The 15,027-nt window shown below is 27.9% G+C and overlaps 1 protein-coding gene across 1 annotated transcript; it reads right to left on the bottom strand.

The window, feature by feature from the left end:
- Positions 1-12,562: 12,562 nt before the first annotated feature.
- LOC140177540 (uncharacterized) lies at positions 12,563-14,657 on the bottom strand. The gene is made up of 3 exons (XM_072210661.1): positions 13,740-14,657; positions 12,834-13,616; positions 12,563-12,592 (listed from the first exon to the last, which is right to left on the bottom strand). Exons 1-3 carry the CDS (start codon positions 14,655-14,657, stop codon positions 12,563-12,565), a joined length of 1,731 nt encoding a protein of 576 aa, XP_072066762.1.
- Positions 14,658-15,027: the final 370 nt, after the last annotated feature.

Here is a 15,027-nt window from a genome sequence, read left to right on the forward strand (position 1 = left end):
AAAAGACACTAATATGGTAACCATAATCTCCTTCAAATGCGGTTAGGGTTATTGTCTTAACTAGTGTAGAGTTCAAATTTTTCCTAAAAACATAATATATATGTTTTTGTAAATCAGGCACCACCCTTATTAGGTTATCAATATGTAAATTGTTTACAATTTTGGTTATGATTATTATTAATATCACATGATACTCAATTATATATGAACTTTTTTATTTTATGTAACAATTGAAAACCGTTATAGTATTTATACATTGTTAACTTTATATAACTAAAATGGAGTTAATTCTAAAAGATCTCTAAGATTGACCGCTTACACTTTAAAGATTTTCAAAATTTTAATTGCATTATAAATATCTTTGAGATTAAAAAAATTGCACTATTTTAATTCTTCTATTCTCTTTTTGTAGAGTTATTATGTTGTGAATGATCTAACACATTTCTTTTACGTTGATAAATAAAATTATATCGCTTTAGTTTTGACATTAAATACTTAAAGAAATGATGTGGTTTAATTTTAATGGTCATACATTTTTTATGGAGAATAAGATATTTTGTGATTAGTTAAGATTAAATAGCGTGGTTTCATCAAACATTTAGCGTTAAAACTAAAGCAATGTCATTTGATATAGTCCAATATAAAAAGGTATGTGTCAGGTTATTCACACCATGACGAGTAATTCGAAGGAAAAAAAAGTGAAGATCAATGTAATACAATTTTTCAATTTTAAAAACCTTTCTGATACAGTCAAAATTTTGAGGATATTTTTAGTGCAAACAATTAATTTCAAAGATCATTTTGCAGTGTAACTCTACTTTTTTTTCTTTTTTTTTTAACTTAAATAATATTACATTATGTACCTTAAAAATTATGTGTATCATAAAGTGCAACTCGTACCTCTATGGAATTGTTACATTTTCTTTTGCTATTTCTCTCTACCTTCCTTCTTTTCTTGTAACTTATTGGAGGCTAATTTTTTTTGTTATGAAAGTAAAAGTAGTGATATATTTTAATATTATAATTTTTTGTATTTTTTAAAAGTGTGAAAAGTACACAAATTAAAGAGTTCGATTTCTGTACTTCAAATTTTTTATTAAACTACTCTTCCACCTTACTCCATGACAACAATAAAATTTCTTCATATTTTTTTTTCTTTTCTTATTCTTTCACAACTTTTTTATCTTTATATATTCTTTATGTACTCTTTCCATTTTATTATGGTATCAGAGTTTTGGTATCCTATCATCTTTTCGGTAAAAAAATCACCTTACTTCTTTTTTAACTTCCTCCCACGATGAATAATCAATTTTTCAATTTAATTCAAGATCCAACTAATCCTTATTACAAACATCCAAGTGAAAATTCTACCTCAGTTTTGGTTACCCGGTTCTTTTCTTTACAAGCAATCTGCACTTTCTTCCATCTACTTGCGGGAACGTATTAAACTACTCTTCTATCTTAACCGATATCAACAATAAAAAAGTCTCACGGCCCACAAATTTAGCCCAACATAATACATAAATTCAATTACAATTTTAGTTTTTATCATATTATCTTTATCTTATCTTTAGTTGTTCTTATCTTATCTTTATTTACTTTTATCTTTTATAGGACAATGATATATATATATTTAATTTACAACACAATTTAATACAATTCAATCAATCAACAATCAATAAAAATTTGCATTTTTTTTCTTTTCTTATTCTTTCACAATTTTAAACAAGCTAGTTATGATGGCATGCAGTTGGCATCCCATTTGGCACCCCATTCATGTGTTCTTGTTAGTGGCCATCATTAGCATGGTGCCTTGTTGGTGGCGATGGCTCCACAAGACAGCATATGAAGTATCACCGCCATCTTTCATTCTATGGTTTATCTGCGTCTGTTATATGCTCCTCACTATCATGGTCATCACAGGGAGCATCAACATAATGCAACTTTTACGAGTCTCCCAACTCAGAGCTTCTTGATTGTGAGATTTACTTTGTTATTCGGCAATTCGATTTCCATTGCCACTCTGATTGCTGTGGCCGCACTTCAAGAACCACCAATAGTGTCTGACACCGCCTCACAAGCCGCCGATGCAATAACGACCTTCTTTCTTAGCGTCCAGATAATTGCCTCTCTCCCTATGGTTGCTGTTGTTGACATCTTTCCCATTCCGGATATGGTACATTTTGCCAGAGTCATTTTTCCTGTTTGGGAGTCATTGGTTTTCACATATGTAATGCTTAGCGCTGTGGAATTGGCAGCTGCTTCTCACGCAACCGTACAAGTTGATATTGAACCAGTCACTGATCCCTTTGAAGTCATCACTCTCGCTGTAATGGCTTTCTCAACCGTAATCTTTTCAATGTTCATAGTTGGCCACCTCCCACGCACGGCCTCCCATTGAGAAATGCTCGGATTCCATTGAAATTTTGATTTTGGTCATTATTTTTAAGAAAGGTATAGATAAGATAATAAAAATTAAAATTGTAATTGAATTTATGTATTCTATTGTACTGAATTTATGGGTTACGAGACTTTTTTATTGTTATCATGGGCTAAAGTGAAAAAGTAGTTTAATATTTTTTTATTTTTTTATTGTGTACCTCTAGAAATCGAACGGTCCAATTTTTATACGTCTAATAAATCGAAAAATTCGATTTCTACTTCTCTAATTAAACAGTACCACATGTACAAATAACACCCCAACAGTTAATATTTTAAAAAAATATCACTACCATTTTAATATTAAAAATAAAAAGATCCCTTTTGGAAGCTCTTATATAATAAATACCAAAAGAAAAGAGAAGAAAAATCCACAACGATATTTACGTGTCACTGCTTTGTTGTTTTAGATGGGTTGGTCCATTGCTATTTCCCTACACCAAACTTTTTCATGCCTCATTGATAATGATACCAAATAAGTGATTAGTTGATAATATTCATAATAATTAAATTAAATATACTAATCAGAGTAATTTTGTTGACTAAGAAACAATAAAGATAAACAAATAATTACAAGTGATCTTAAATTACACATTAAATTTGTTGTAAGAATATATATATATATATATATATATATATATATATATATATATATATATATATATATACGAGGAGTGCTACACATACAAGTCTTTTTGACTTACAAGTCTTGCAAGTTGCTACACATACGGGCCTTTTAATGCGTTATTCAACCGTTTCTTGTTTTCAAAGCGCTACACTCAGAACGGTTCTTCTTCTTCTTCCTCTTCCTCTTCCTCTTCTTCTTTTTCTTCGTTTTTTTTTTCGATTTTCCTGTTTTCAAAGCGCTACACTCAGAACGGTTCTTCTTCCTCTTCCTCTTCCTCTTCCTCTTTCTCTTCCTCTTCTTCATCTTCTTTTTCGTTTTTTTTTTCGATTTTCATGGTTTCTGAAATTAAGTTTTGAAATCGTTTTGAAGAAGAAGAAACAGCAGAAGATGAGGAGAAAGAGAAAGGGTTCTGAATTATGCAAGGAATTTTGGGTGTATTTTCGTAATCATTTGGGTGTATTTCTGTAATCCTTTTGAAGATAATAGAACTTCAGAAATACACCCAAACGGTTAAAGGAATTCACCCAAAACGATTATAGGAATACACCCAAAGGATTACAGAAATACACCCAAAAGATTACAAAACTACACCAAAAGATTTAAGAAATACACCTAAAATTCGTTGAAGTACATCTTATGCATAATTCAAAACTCTTTCTCTTTCTCCTCCTCATCTTCTGCTGCTTCTTCTTCTTCTTCAAAAACGATTTCACCATGAAAGATAAAAAAAAACGAGAAAACAGAGAGAAAAGAACATAAATAAAGAAGAAGAGGAAGACGAGGAAGAAGAACGTGCAGAAACGAAAGAAAAGAAGAAGAAGAGTAAAAGGAAGAAGAATGTGCAGCAAGAAGAAGAAGAAGAAGGAGAAAGAGAATGCAAAAAACGAAAGAAAAGAAGAAGGAGAAGATGAAGAGGAGGAAGAATGGTTCGAAGCACGTTTTGAGTTAGTTTTAATTAAATTTGTAAGGTTTACAAGCTTTAATCGCGTGTATGCGACATTTCATATTTTATATTGGATTAACTACCAATTTTATTGCTAATGAAAATTTTTTTAAAAATATTATCGATAAAACAGATTTTAAATAATTTAAAAATGCAATAAAAAATAAATAAATATTATATTATTTTGTAAATAACAAAAAAAATTTAAATTTAACAAATAAATTATACCATTAATAAACAAGAAGAAAGCCCGTGAAAGGTTCATATCAGAATTTTGGCACTTTGTTAATGGCAAGAAGCCAACAAGGCAACAACCACCTATGAATGTGTCAGAAAACTAACATGGTGCCTCAGAATGTTGTCTCCTCTTTAAACCAATAATACTGTCATCATCATTCAGCTACTACTACAATCCAATTCTTAATTCTCTAGTCCTCTTCTCAAAGTTTTTTTTTCTATTTCAAAAAAAAAAAATTCCAAGTCATACATATTTCAATGTTAGATTATGAATTAAGGGGAAAAAACATGGCAATATTTCAAAAACTTTGTCTCATTATTAATTTACCTAAAGAAATTTCAGATAACAATGTAAAAAAAAAAGAAGTGTAAAATCAACTTGTCATGGAAATTACTTACTTAGTACATTACTTTCACAGTCATTGAAAATTGATAAGAATAAAAAAACACATTTTACTTTGGAAATAGTATAGGCATTGCATTTTCTATGTATAAATAATAGGAGAATTGATATTGTAAAAGTTAATTTCCAAGTGAGAAAAAAGGATATAATATATGATGCACTTGAAGACTTTGGGGATTTGGATTTGTGTTTGGGCCAGCTTTATTAGACCCAAAAGATTTCTATGTGGGCCTACGAAACATAAATAGCAAACTTAATGGACCTACACAGGCCCAGTAGTTTTGTATTCCTTATGAAACTTGGTTGATTTTTATTATGAAATGAAAACTATTATCAAATTCAGGGGTGTCAATACATCTTAATTTGGGGTTGAAATTCAGTTATATGTTTCACTAATTCCGATTATCCATTTTTCAAATTATACTTAAGGTTTGAAATTAAATTATATTGGTTAATTACACAAAGCATACTGATATTGTTATATAAAAATAAAGGAACCAACCTCAAGAAATCTTTTTTAAGTTTTTCATAATTACTTAGTCAATACTACATACATAATAAGATTCGAACTCTTAATATTTATTTAAACAGCGAGTGCTGATTAATCAATTAATCTAAGTTGGTTAAATACAGAGATAACTAATGGCATAGGAAATTGAATATGAACATTTATGATCATACTTTGATAAGTTCCTAGAGCTATATATTTTATTTATTTATTTATTTGGAGGAAATTGCTATCATCAAGTTGCATTAGCCATGACCATGACAAGCTTGTCGTTATCGCCACTTCATTGGACAAAAAGAAAGGAAAAAATTAAAAGCAAGGGATAAAGAAAAGGATGTATAAGAAGTCAAGAAAAAAATAATTTATAAATGGCCTGATTAAATATTAAAATAGAGGAAGCAGTGACCCACTTCAATGAAGTGTAATGTGAGCAGGAAAATGAAAGCACCTAAGTATGTGCTGTATAAGAAAAATTAAATTCACCCCTCCACATCACCCCATAGATTTATTAATTATGCTTATTATATGCTTCTGTTTTCACATTAATATCAAACAACTGAACTTGCAACTATCAATTTGATTTCCACCTATTTAGTACAATGTCAAGTTAGTTATTAGATTGTCACAATAGCAGTTAATTGCACATATAAATATTCAATAATATTAGAAAGATAAAAAAAAATCATCAGAATTTATTTTATTTAGTATTTATTAATTGTTGATTAATTTTAACTAATTTTTTTATCATTAAACATTTTCGATAAATATTATGTTTGTTAGAATAATATTTTTTGGATTCATTAAAAATTAATATATTTAGATAATAGGATTATCTAGTTACGCTCATTTTTTTAATGGATTCAAAAAAAATGATACTTAATTTTAAATGAAGAATAATAAAAATATCAATTTGATTTATTACTATAAAACTGATGACAGAACTGATTATTATATGAAAACTCATACTAAATTGAGTCTCATATAAAAAAATGTGTATAAGTAAAACAATAATGTTTTCCGATAAATTTTGTGTAATTTACTAATTTTTCACTTAATGACTTTAAATTTCATGTTTTAAGACATTTATCAAACACAATCTATAAAATTTTCAAATTTTGATTATGGTAATCAAAACATGCTATTAATATAAAAATGACTACTATCTTTTGTATGATTAGAAGAATTTTACCAAATCAGTCAATTCTGTTAAATTAACTAAGAATTTACTATCAAAATCGGTTTAATTCAAGATAAAAATCGATTATTAGAAAATCAGTCAAAAACCTGAAAAAATGATAAATCAATTTAGTTGGTCTAATTTTTTAACGGATAGCCAACTTAAAATAATAAAATAAAACAATATATTTTAAAAAAATATTATATATTTAGATAAATATATTCTTTATTATATCTGTATTCATTTTGATTAAATTTTAGTTGACCTTTAAACTTCTAGCTCCACTAGTTTGATTTTCAGAACCGTTTTGAGACCTTTGTTTGTAGTTAATCATATAAGAACCCATATAAAGACTAAATCATTAAAAAAAATGCTAGATTAGTAGATTTAGATGGATAGTAAAAAATTGATGAAGAAATATTCAAAAAGGAAGAAATGTGATTTGTGGGAAATGGGAATAGGCTAATTGGGCCTTAATGAATCTTTGGTAAAAGGGCTTATTAGAAAAGAAGTCAATGTCACAAAAGAAATTGGTCCCTCAAAGAGACAAAGGCGATGTAGTTTGGGACAGTTTTTTTTAGTCCCTCATTGGAGTGTGTGGTCCTCTTTTGAAGTGTGGTCCATACATTTTTCAATGTCCAAAAGTGGCTTAGTCCAATGAATAAATCAATCACAACCATTGATTCCACTCAGGGATTTTAATCCTATGGACCACTCTTTGCTTTCAATGAACATAGATAAATAAATAAAAACACTTTGATTCAATGGGGTCATCATAAATGCTGAATAAATCCACAGGTGAAATTTATAACTCCAAGCCACAGCTTTAATTTATAACAGCCTTCGCTGTCATAATGCTTTTGTATTATTTTCCTTTTTATTTTTTTTATTAATATAGATTTATGAATAATTTCTAGCCATGAATAATATAAATATAAATCTCACATACAAGACAGAAAGTTGTAGTAGTATAAAATTAATTTTTGTCTGTGGTAAAATGTTAAAATTATAAGGAGAAAAAAAATGATATATATATACTAGAGTTTTTATTACAAAAGTATGATAGAATTTTACTTGAATTTTATTTCCCCATTCTTATAAATAAAAATTTGGTACTGAATGCATTAGCTCTACATTATTTTCTATTTGAACTCAAAATATTTTAATTGAAAAAACACATTAAATGTGAATTTGTTTTTCAAAAATACTAATTAAACATAAATAATTAAAAATCAGTTACTAAATCGGTTATTTTTAATATTTTTATATTAATGACTAATTTAGTAGTTAATATTTTAAATATATATTATATATAATTAAAAAAAGTTAGTTGACGTGTAAGGGTGGGTGATGGTGGGGAATAGGAGAAGATTTGAGAGTTACTTATGGTTTTATATGTATGGCCCTCAAGACTTACAATAATAAGAAATGATGTTACCTATTAACTACTTTCTGTACCACACAATGTGCAAGATTCAATACCGTTTTCTCATTCTATATCTATCTGCTTTTAATGTTCACAAAAATAATTGCCAGCCAGCAATTTATTTCATGGCAATTTAAGAAAGTGATTGCAAAATAGATTCAATCTTTTTTTATAATACTAATAATAATAATATACATGGAAGATATATGTAGATGTGTATATAAGGTTACATGTGAAATTGGAAATCATTTTAGACTTCTTAATCAATGAAACAAATTAAATTAACACATATATAGAATTTAATAATATAAAATAAAACAAAATGAACGGTATATAGACTTATTTTTAACTCAAATTCTTTTATTGTTTTAGACTATTAAAATAGTAAAAATTGAGAGGTAACTATTCTTATTCATATGGCAGAAAAATTTACATGTATTATATATAGTATATAAATATCAAATCAATGTCTTATATGTCTTCATTCTTTCATTTATTTAATTATTATTAGGGTGTATTGTCTTCACTAGCATTATAAAGATCTATGCCTAGTTAATATCATTTTCAACATTTGCATAATTAAAATATTAACATTTATTTAGAAGTTCTACCATTACCACACATGTTAATTATTAATTTAATCTCTATATAGAACCTTTTTGCATATGACCATATCTAGAGATAGCTTAGGTTTGGTAATGGTGAACAACTTCACAATCTAGCTACTTCGGACTTTTCAACGTGCAAGCAAGCCAAAAATAAAATAAAATAAAAAAAAAAAAAAATCGTTGTACTTCGGATATATTGCATTGTGGCAGTTATAATGTAACATTTATTTATACATGTTGTTCTTATGTTTGTTATGTTATCAAATGATGTGGTTGACGTGAATTTAATTTGTACTATTGATTTGATCATTATCAGTTTTTGTTTGAAATTTGTAAGCATTTTTAAAGTTTTAAAATTTTAAAAATATATCTTACTTTTGAAAAAGTAGTTGTAAAAAAATAAAAAACTATACAAGTTGGATTTGACTATTAAGAAATTAGTCTTTTTTGTTCTGATTAGACAAATAATATTTAAATTTTATTAGTAAAAGATTGTCTAATTCTATTCAAACAGACTATAATTCTATAAAAGAAGTAAAATTTTCAACAATTTTTTTCTTTTTTATTTCATTCTCAAAATTTTGTATCATAATTTCTAATTGTTGCAACTTTTTTATTCTATTATTATTATTATTTGGTCACGCTATATGCATGCAAGTAATTATGGGTTCATTCCTAATTTTGTAACAAAATTTTCTATACAAAGTGGAAAGTATTGACCCTCTAATAAGCGTGCCGAATTTGAATTTGTCTTGTAGTGGAAAAATACTAAGAAAAAGCCTCTAATCCTTTTTGAAAAGGTTGTACACAGAACATGGGTTGGAGTAGTAGTATTGGCATGGCATTACTTTATTTTTCTAAAATGAAAAAATATTGCAAGAAATCACAATACCATATATACAAAAACAAATCTGTTAATTTATCTCCCAATTACACAAGATAACCAAATATAACAGATATGATGTTTGAGATTATAATAAATTTAATACATATTATATACATCTGTTTATTTTATTTTTTCATATTTGTCATATATAATTATTTGTTAAATTATTTATATTATATTATAAATCAAAATTTAAGTTGACCAATTAGTCAGCTCATTCGCTTTTTTAAACAAGTATAAAAGGTAGGATGGTAAAAGAATTCGCACCCGCAGATACCTACCTGTGAAATTTTTGCGGAAGAAAATCTACTTAAATGTTCTTTTATATATATATATATATATATATATATATATAATATAAAAGCTATGTAAATAATTTTAATTTATTTTATTTTAATCTATATATTAAATTTTATGTGTATGTTACTATGTTAAATTTATATTTAAATTGTGTTTGATATGATATATTTAATTGAATTATGTAGAATTTTATTATGGTTGTATTAATTAAAAAAATTAAAATTGAATATGCATAGACTATTCGCAGATATTCATTTTCCTCTTTAAAAAAATAAACGAGAATTTGTGACGAAAATAGAGTGAAAACAGAAGTATTTTATTAAATAAGAATGGAAGATGAGAGAAGAATTTTCATCCTATAAAGACTCACTTCTAAAAAGATTTGAATAATCCTCCTATCTCAGAATAAATTTTAAATAAAATTTAAATTTGTAATAAGTTAGTCGTTAACTTAACTGAATTATTTGGGAGATATAATAGAAAAAAATATATAACGAAAAAAAAGTTAGAATAAAAGAAAGTGATCAAAAGTCAGTGATACATAAGCCTCCCCTCACCTCCCCCCCCCCCCCCCAAAAAAGTTTCATGCGTGTTCCTAATTGTGGCTTGAAAATGACAAAATTTGAATCTAATAATCATATAGCCTTTCATTGTCTCAAAATAACAACATAAGCCTAATTTTGAATGTAACTAACAAACTTATGATAAGATCACGCCTTACATTTAAGAATACATACATAATCGTCATTATCCTAATCTTAAATAAACCTTAGACATATATACATTTATATTTTGCATGAATTTCAAAATGTTTGAAGGTGAGAGATTTTGTTCCCCTATATATTCTCTCCAATGACCAATTAGCTTCTATGTTTGCATGACCCAATTATTTGATTAGATTATTCTTTTCTTCTTTAAGGAGAAAGGTTGCTTAAGTTAGGTGAATCATATCTTCAACTTTTGACTTGTATATATCTGCATCAACAACGTTATGCACATCCACGCTTATATTTTCAAACTTTTATCACCTAGACTGAATTTAACTTTTCTTTCTCTTTTATTTTTTTTTTTATTTTTGATAAATAAGCAAAAGTGATCCTAAAGATCAAGTAACTACAAAGATACGACCTAACCGAAATAAAACACACAAATGTGAATTTGATGATGAATAAGAATGGTAATGGGTTAAGACAGGGCAGATATTTTAATACACACCTATTTTGAATATTAATTACATGTTTTATTATCTGCAGATATTTTGCTTCTCGTTTTAAAATGATATCTTCAAGTATTTTAATTTATATACTCCGTTTTGTTCCGTTTTTGAGCTTGATATACTTTTTGGTTCTTTTAGCGACATTTTTTGGTCTAAAATATAATTTATCGCATGTGAAAATAGAATTCAAAGTACTAAAAATATATGTAAATTCTAAATATAATTATAAAGTCATCACATTATAAATTTAAAATAATCTTAATGCAATTTAAATTTATTAAATTCGATAACATATTTCTGTTAATGTTGCAAGTGTGCGGAATATATGAAGTTAGTCTCACATCAAAGAAAGTAAAGAAGAGTGAGGAGTTTATAAAATAAGAGACTCATTAACTTGTCATCTTGAAGTTTTGAGTTAAATGTAATGTCTTCTCTTCTTATGTTTTCGCACTTAATTTCTTCTCGAAGACTTCAGATGTTGTCTATATTTCTCTTAAATTTTTGTTGTCGATTAAAAAATTCATTCTGTTTAAAGTAAAATAGGTCGGATCGACTCAAATTGTCATATCTAGTGATGAGAGAATTATAAAACCTACCTTAAAGACTCAAATATAAATGAATGAAATATTCAAACATAGAAGTATTTTAGGTGTTACTTGTGATTATTAAACAAATGTAGTACCCAAGTGTAAGACAAAAGTTTTCAGCATAGCTTTGGCTTGCAACATTGCATTAGCTGAAATGTTTAAAATACCAAAGGTTAAATAAATAAAAATAATGCTATGTATGGAAATGATAATGTTGTATTGAATAATTAATGAACAATTTCGGTCTATATTAAATATAATTAAGGTAGCATCTATTGGTTAAAATTATGGGATTTAATCTTGTTTGTTTAGGTAGTTTTTTTTAGTAAAATATCGTTTTTGTCCCAACATTTTGGGTAAATTCTATTTGTGTCCTTAACGTTTAAATCGTCTTATTTGTGTCCCTAACGTTTGTAAAAGGGATTCAATGTTATCCTGCCGTCAATTACACATCATGAACGCTTTAATTTGAGTTTTAAAAATCTCTTCTTGAAGTTAGAATACAAATGTCTGGGATAGAATCGATGATCCACTCCGAAAAATAGCTCATCAAAAGTTGAAACTAATTCTTACAACATTTACATAATTCACTTTTCTAGAAACATAATTGAATCTAAACACAAATAGTGGGTATAATATTAAAATCAAACACATCCAACTGAGACTTAATTGAAAATGAATACATCCAAATGAGAATACTTGAAAAATATAATCTGAATTGTTAGTATAATTGATAGTAGGATAATATTGAATCACTTTTATAAATATTAGGGATACAAATAGGACGATTTAAACGTTAAGAACACAAATAAAACTCACCCTAACGTTGAGAACAAAAACGATATTTTACTTTTTTTTCTTGTACAAAAGAGGTATATATAGAAACCCCTAATAACAGTGGCGAAACCAGAAATTTCATAAGAGGGGGGCCAATTAAATATAAAATATAACAAAAAATTAACAAAATATGATTTGTAGCATATATATCAAAAAAGTAATTATATTATATAAAAGTCAATGTTCAACTACATACTTTAAGATTTTGATATTTTTAAACTTGCTCGACGATGCTTCATGGAACTAAAATCATCAATTATCATCTCTGAAGTGAATTTTGAAGCAATTTCCTTTTCAATATATACAACCATACAATCTGCTAAAAATTCATCTTCCATCTTGTTTCGAAGCCTTGTTTTAATAATCTTCATAGCTGAAAAGGCTCGTTCAGTTGTTGCTGTTGTCACAGGAAGATTCAAAACAAGACGAATTAATCTATCAATTAAAGGATATATATTTGATTTTCCTGTCTCTGTCAATTTTTGACACAATTCAGCAAGAGTAGACAAATTCTGAAAATCTAGAGCTTTAACCACATCAAGTTCATAATGTTGTAACTTATAATCCAATTGAATCTTTTCTTGCTCAGAAAAATCTAAAGAATAGAAATTCTTTGCAAGATTGCATATGTTGCAAACACTGAATAACTTGAAAGCATCTTTAGGATCTAAAGATGTACTCAATATGAGGAGCTCGGTTGTTTGCTCACTAAATCTACTATTTAGCTCTTTCAATTGAAAATCTATCACGCTAGTAAAAATGTCAACACGATAGTGGTGTTCAACAGTGACAACATCCTTTTTACAACGAGACCGAATTATGTCACTAAAAGAAGCACCCATATCAGGTATCTGAATAGCATGATCATTGCAGAAAGAACTAACTTTTTCTAAAAGTGCTCCCCAACTACTATCTCTTAACTGTTGAATCAATGACTTTGTACTAGAAACCAGATGCATAGCATTCAAAATGTCTTGAGATTTTTGTTGCAATGCTTGACAAAGTTTATCAGTGATTCCCATGATTTCTTTCATCATATGCAAAATGAAAACAAAATCAAATGATAATAAAGATTTAAGAGCATAAGTAGCATCACCACGTTGAGAATATATAGATCCATTAGTAGCCAAATCTTCCAGAACTGAAGTTGTTGCTCCAAACATACGTAAAAGGCTACAAATTGAGTTGAAGTGAGAGCTCCACCTAGTATCTCCTGATCTTTTTAATGTGCCAATTTGATTTGCTCCCCTTCCTGTTTCAATTTGATTAGTTGCAACTAAATGAAAAATTTCAGTTGCATAAGCAGATCGTAATTCATCATTGCGTTTGCAAGAAGAGCACACAGCGTTGATAATATTACTCAAACTTTGGAAAAAAATATGAACATCAACAACTTCTTTAGCCGCGGCAACAAGAACTAGCTGTAATTGATGAGCAAAGCAATGAACATAATATGCTTAAGGACATTCTTGAATAATTAAAGCTTGTAACCCTTTCCACTCTCCACGCATATTACTAGCTCTATCATACCCTTGACCTCGAACATTTTGAATGTTGAGATTGTGATGAGATAATGCAGAACAAATCTCTTGTTTTAGAGTAGCAGAAGTAGTATCTTTGACATGAACAACGTCTATTAGCCTTTCTTTGACAAATCCATGCTTATCAACAAATCTAACAACAAGTGCCATTTGTTCTCTTCTAGATTCATCTCTAGCTTCATCAACAATCAAACAAAATTTTGCATTACCAATCTCATTGCGAATTTCATTTTGCACCTTTCTAACAAAAACATGTAGAATTTCCTTTTGAATAGAAGGTGATGTGTATATTGCATTTTGAGGAGCATTATCCAAAACAACTGCATCCATTTCTTTATTGTAAGAAGCTAATAATTTTAACATTTCAAGAAAATTTCCTCGATTCTGAGACTCATGACTCTCGTCATGTCCCCTAAAAGCACAAGCTTGAAACGTTAACCATCTAACAGTATCAATAGAGGCTTTAAGACGCAATCTATTGCTTAAAACTTGTTGTGAGCTTTGCTTAGCCAATACTTTGTCAATGTGACATAATTGATTAAGCAAATCTTTACAAGACTTAACAGCAATATTATGAGGAGAATTAAGAGATTTACCCACATGAGATAAAAATGCACAATTCTTTCCATTATTCACTTTTTTCCAATTGCGAAATCCTCCTGATGTGAATGGACTTGATTTTCTAGAAAATAAATAGCATGGAAGACAAAATGCAGCATCCACTTCTGGCAAATATTCTAGCCAAGAAAAACTCTTAAACCAATGAGCTTTGAAACGACGATGATGACTTTCTAGACCAGAAAGAGGGTACTCATCCATAATAAATTGATATGGTCCAAACTTTATGTATGCTCTACGGATTTCATCTTGTTGATTGATAGGATAATTCCAAATTTGCGGACGCTTTCCAGGATCACGCATCAATGTATCAATATTAACTTGATCTATTTCAGTCCTTGTTATTTTGGAAGCAAGGGGTTGAATATCTTGCTCAACAAGTTGTGTCACAGGTTGTTAAATAATATTTTGAACATTACTCAAAGAATCTGAAGCTGAATTTTGTTCATCATATATTCTCTCTTTTCTCTTGAAAAATGAGTGAATTGTTTTCATCTTTGACATTTTTAACTTAACTTGAACTATCTAACAAAAAAAAAAACAAAAATAATTGCATATATATTATTTTCTTTAAAAAAAATATTAAACCTATACAGCAATAACAAATAATTTTAGAAACACAAATATATAATAACCAAAAATAAAATTATTGATTTACCTGATTATTTTTTTG

This window comes from Arachis hypogaea, chromosome 2 (genome assembly GCF_003086295.3).
Source record: "Arachis hypogaea cultivar Tifrunner chromosome 2, arahy.Tifrunner.gnm2.J5K5, whole genome shotgun sequence".
NCBI lineage: Eukaryota > Viridiplantae > Streptophyta > Magnoliopsida > Fabales > Fabaceae > Arachis > Arachis hypogaea.

Excerpts from the sequence above, each read along its gene's own strand:
- LOC140177540 (XM_072210661.1), bottom strand. The coding sequence starts at position 14,657 with ATGCGTGATCCTGGAAAGCGTCCGCAAATTTGGAATTATCCTATCAAT. Across the intron at positions 13,617-13,739 it reads ACAATCTCAACATTCAAAAT|CTAGTTCTTGTTGCCGCGGC; the intron begins GTTCGAGGTCAA and ends CATCAATTACAG. Across the intron at positions 12,593-12,833 it reads ATGCTTTCAAGTTATTCAGT|CAACAACTGAACGAGCCTTT; the intron begins GTTTGCAACATA and ends CTGTGACAACAG.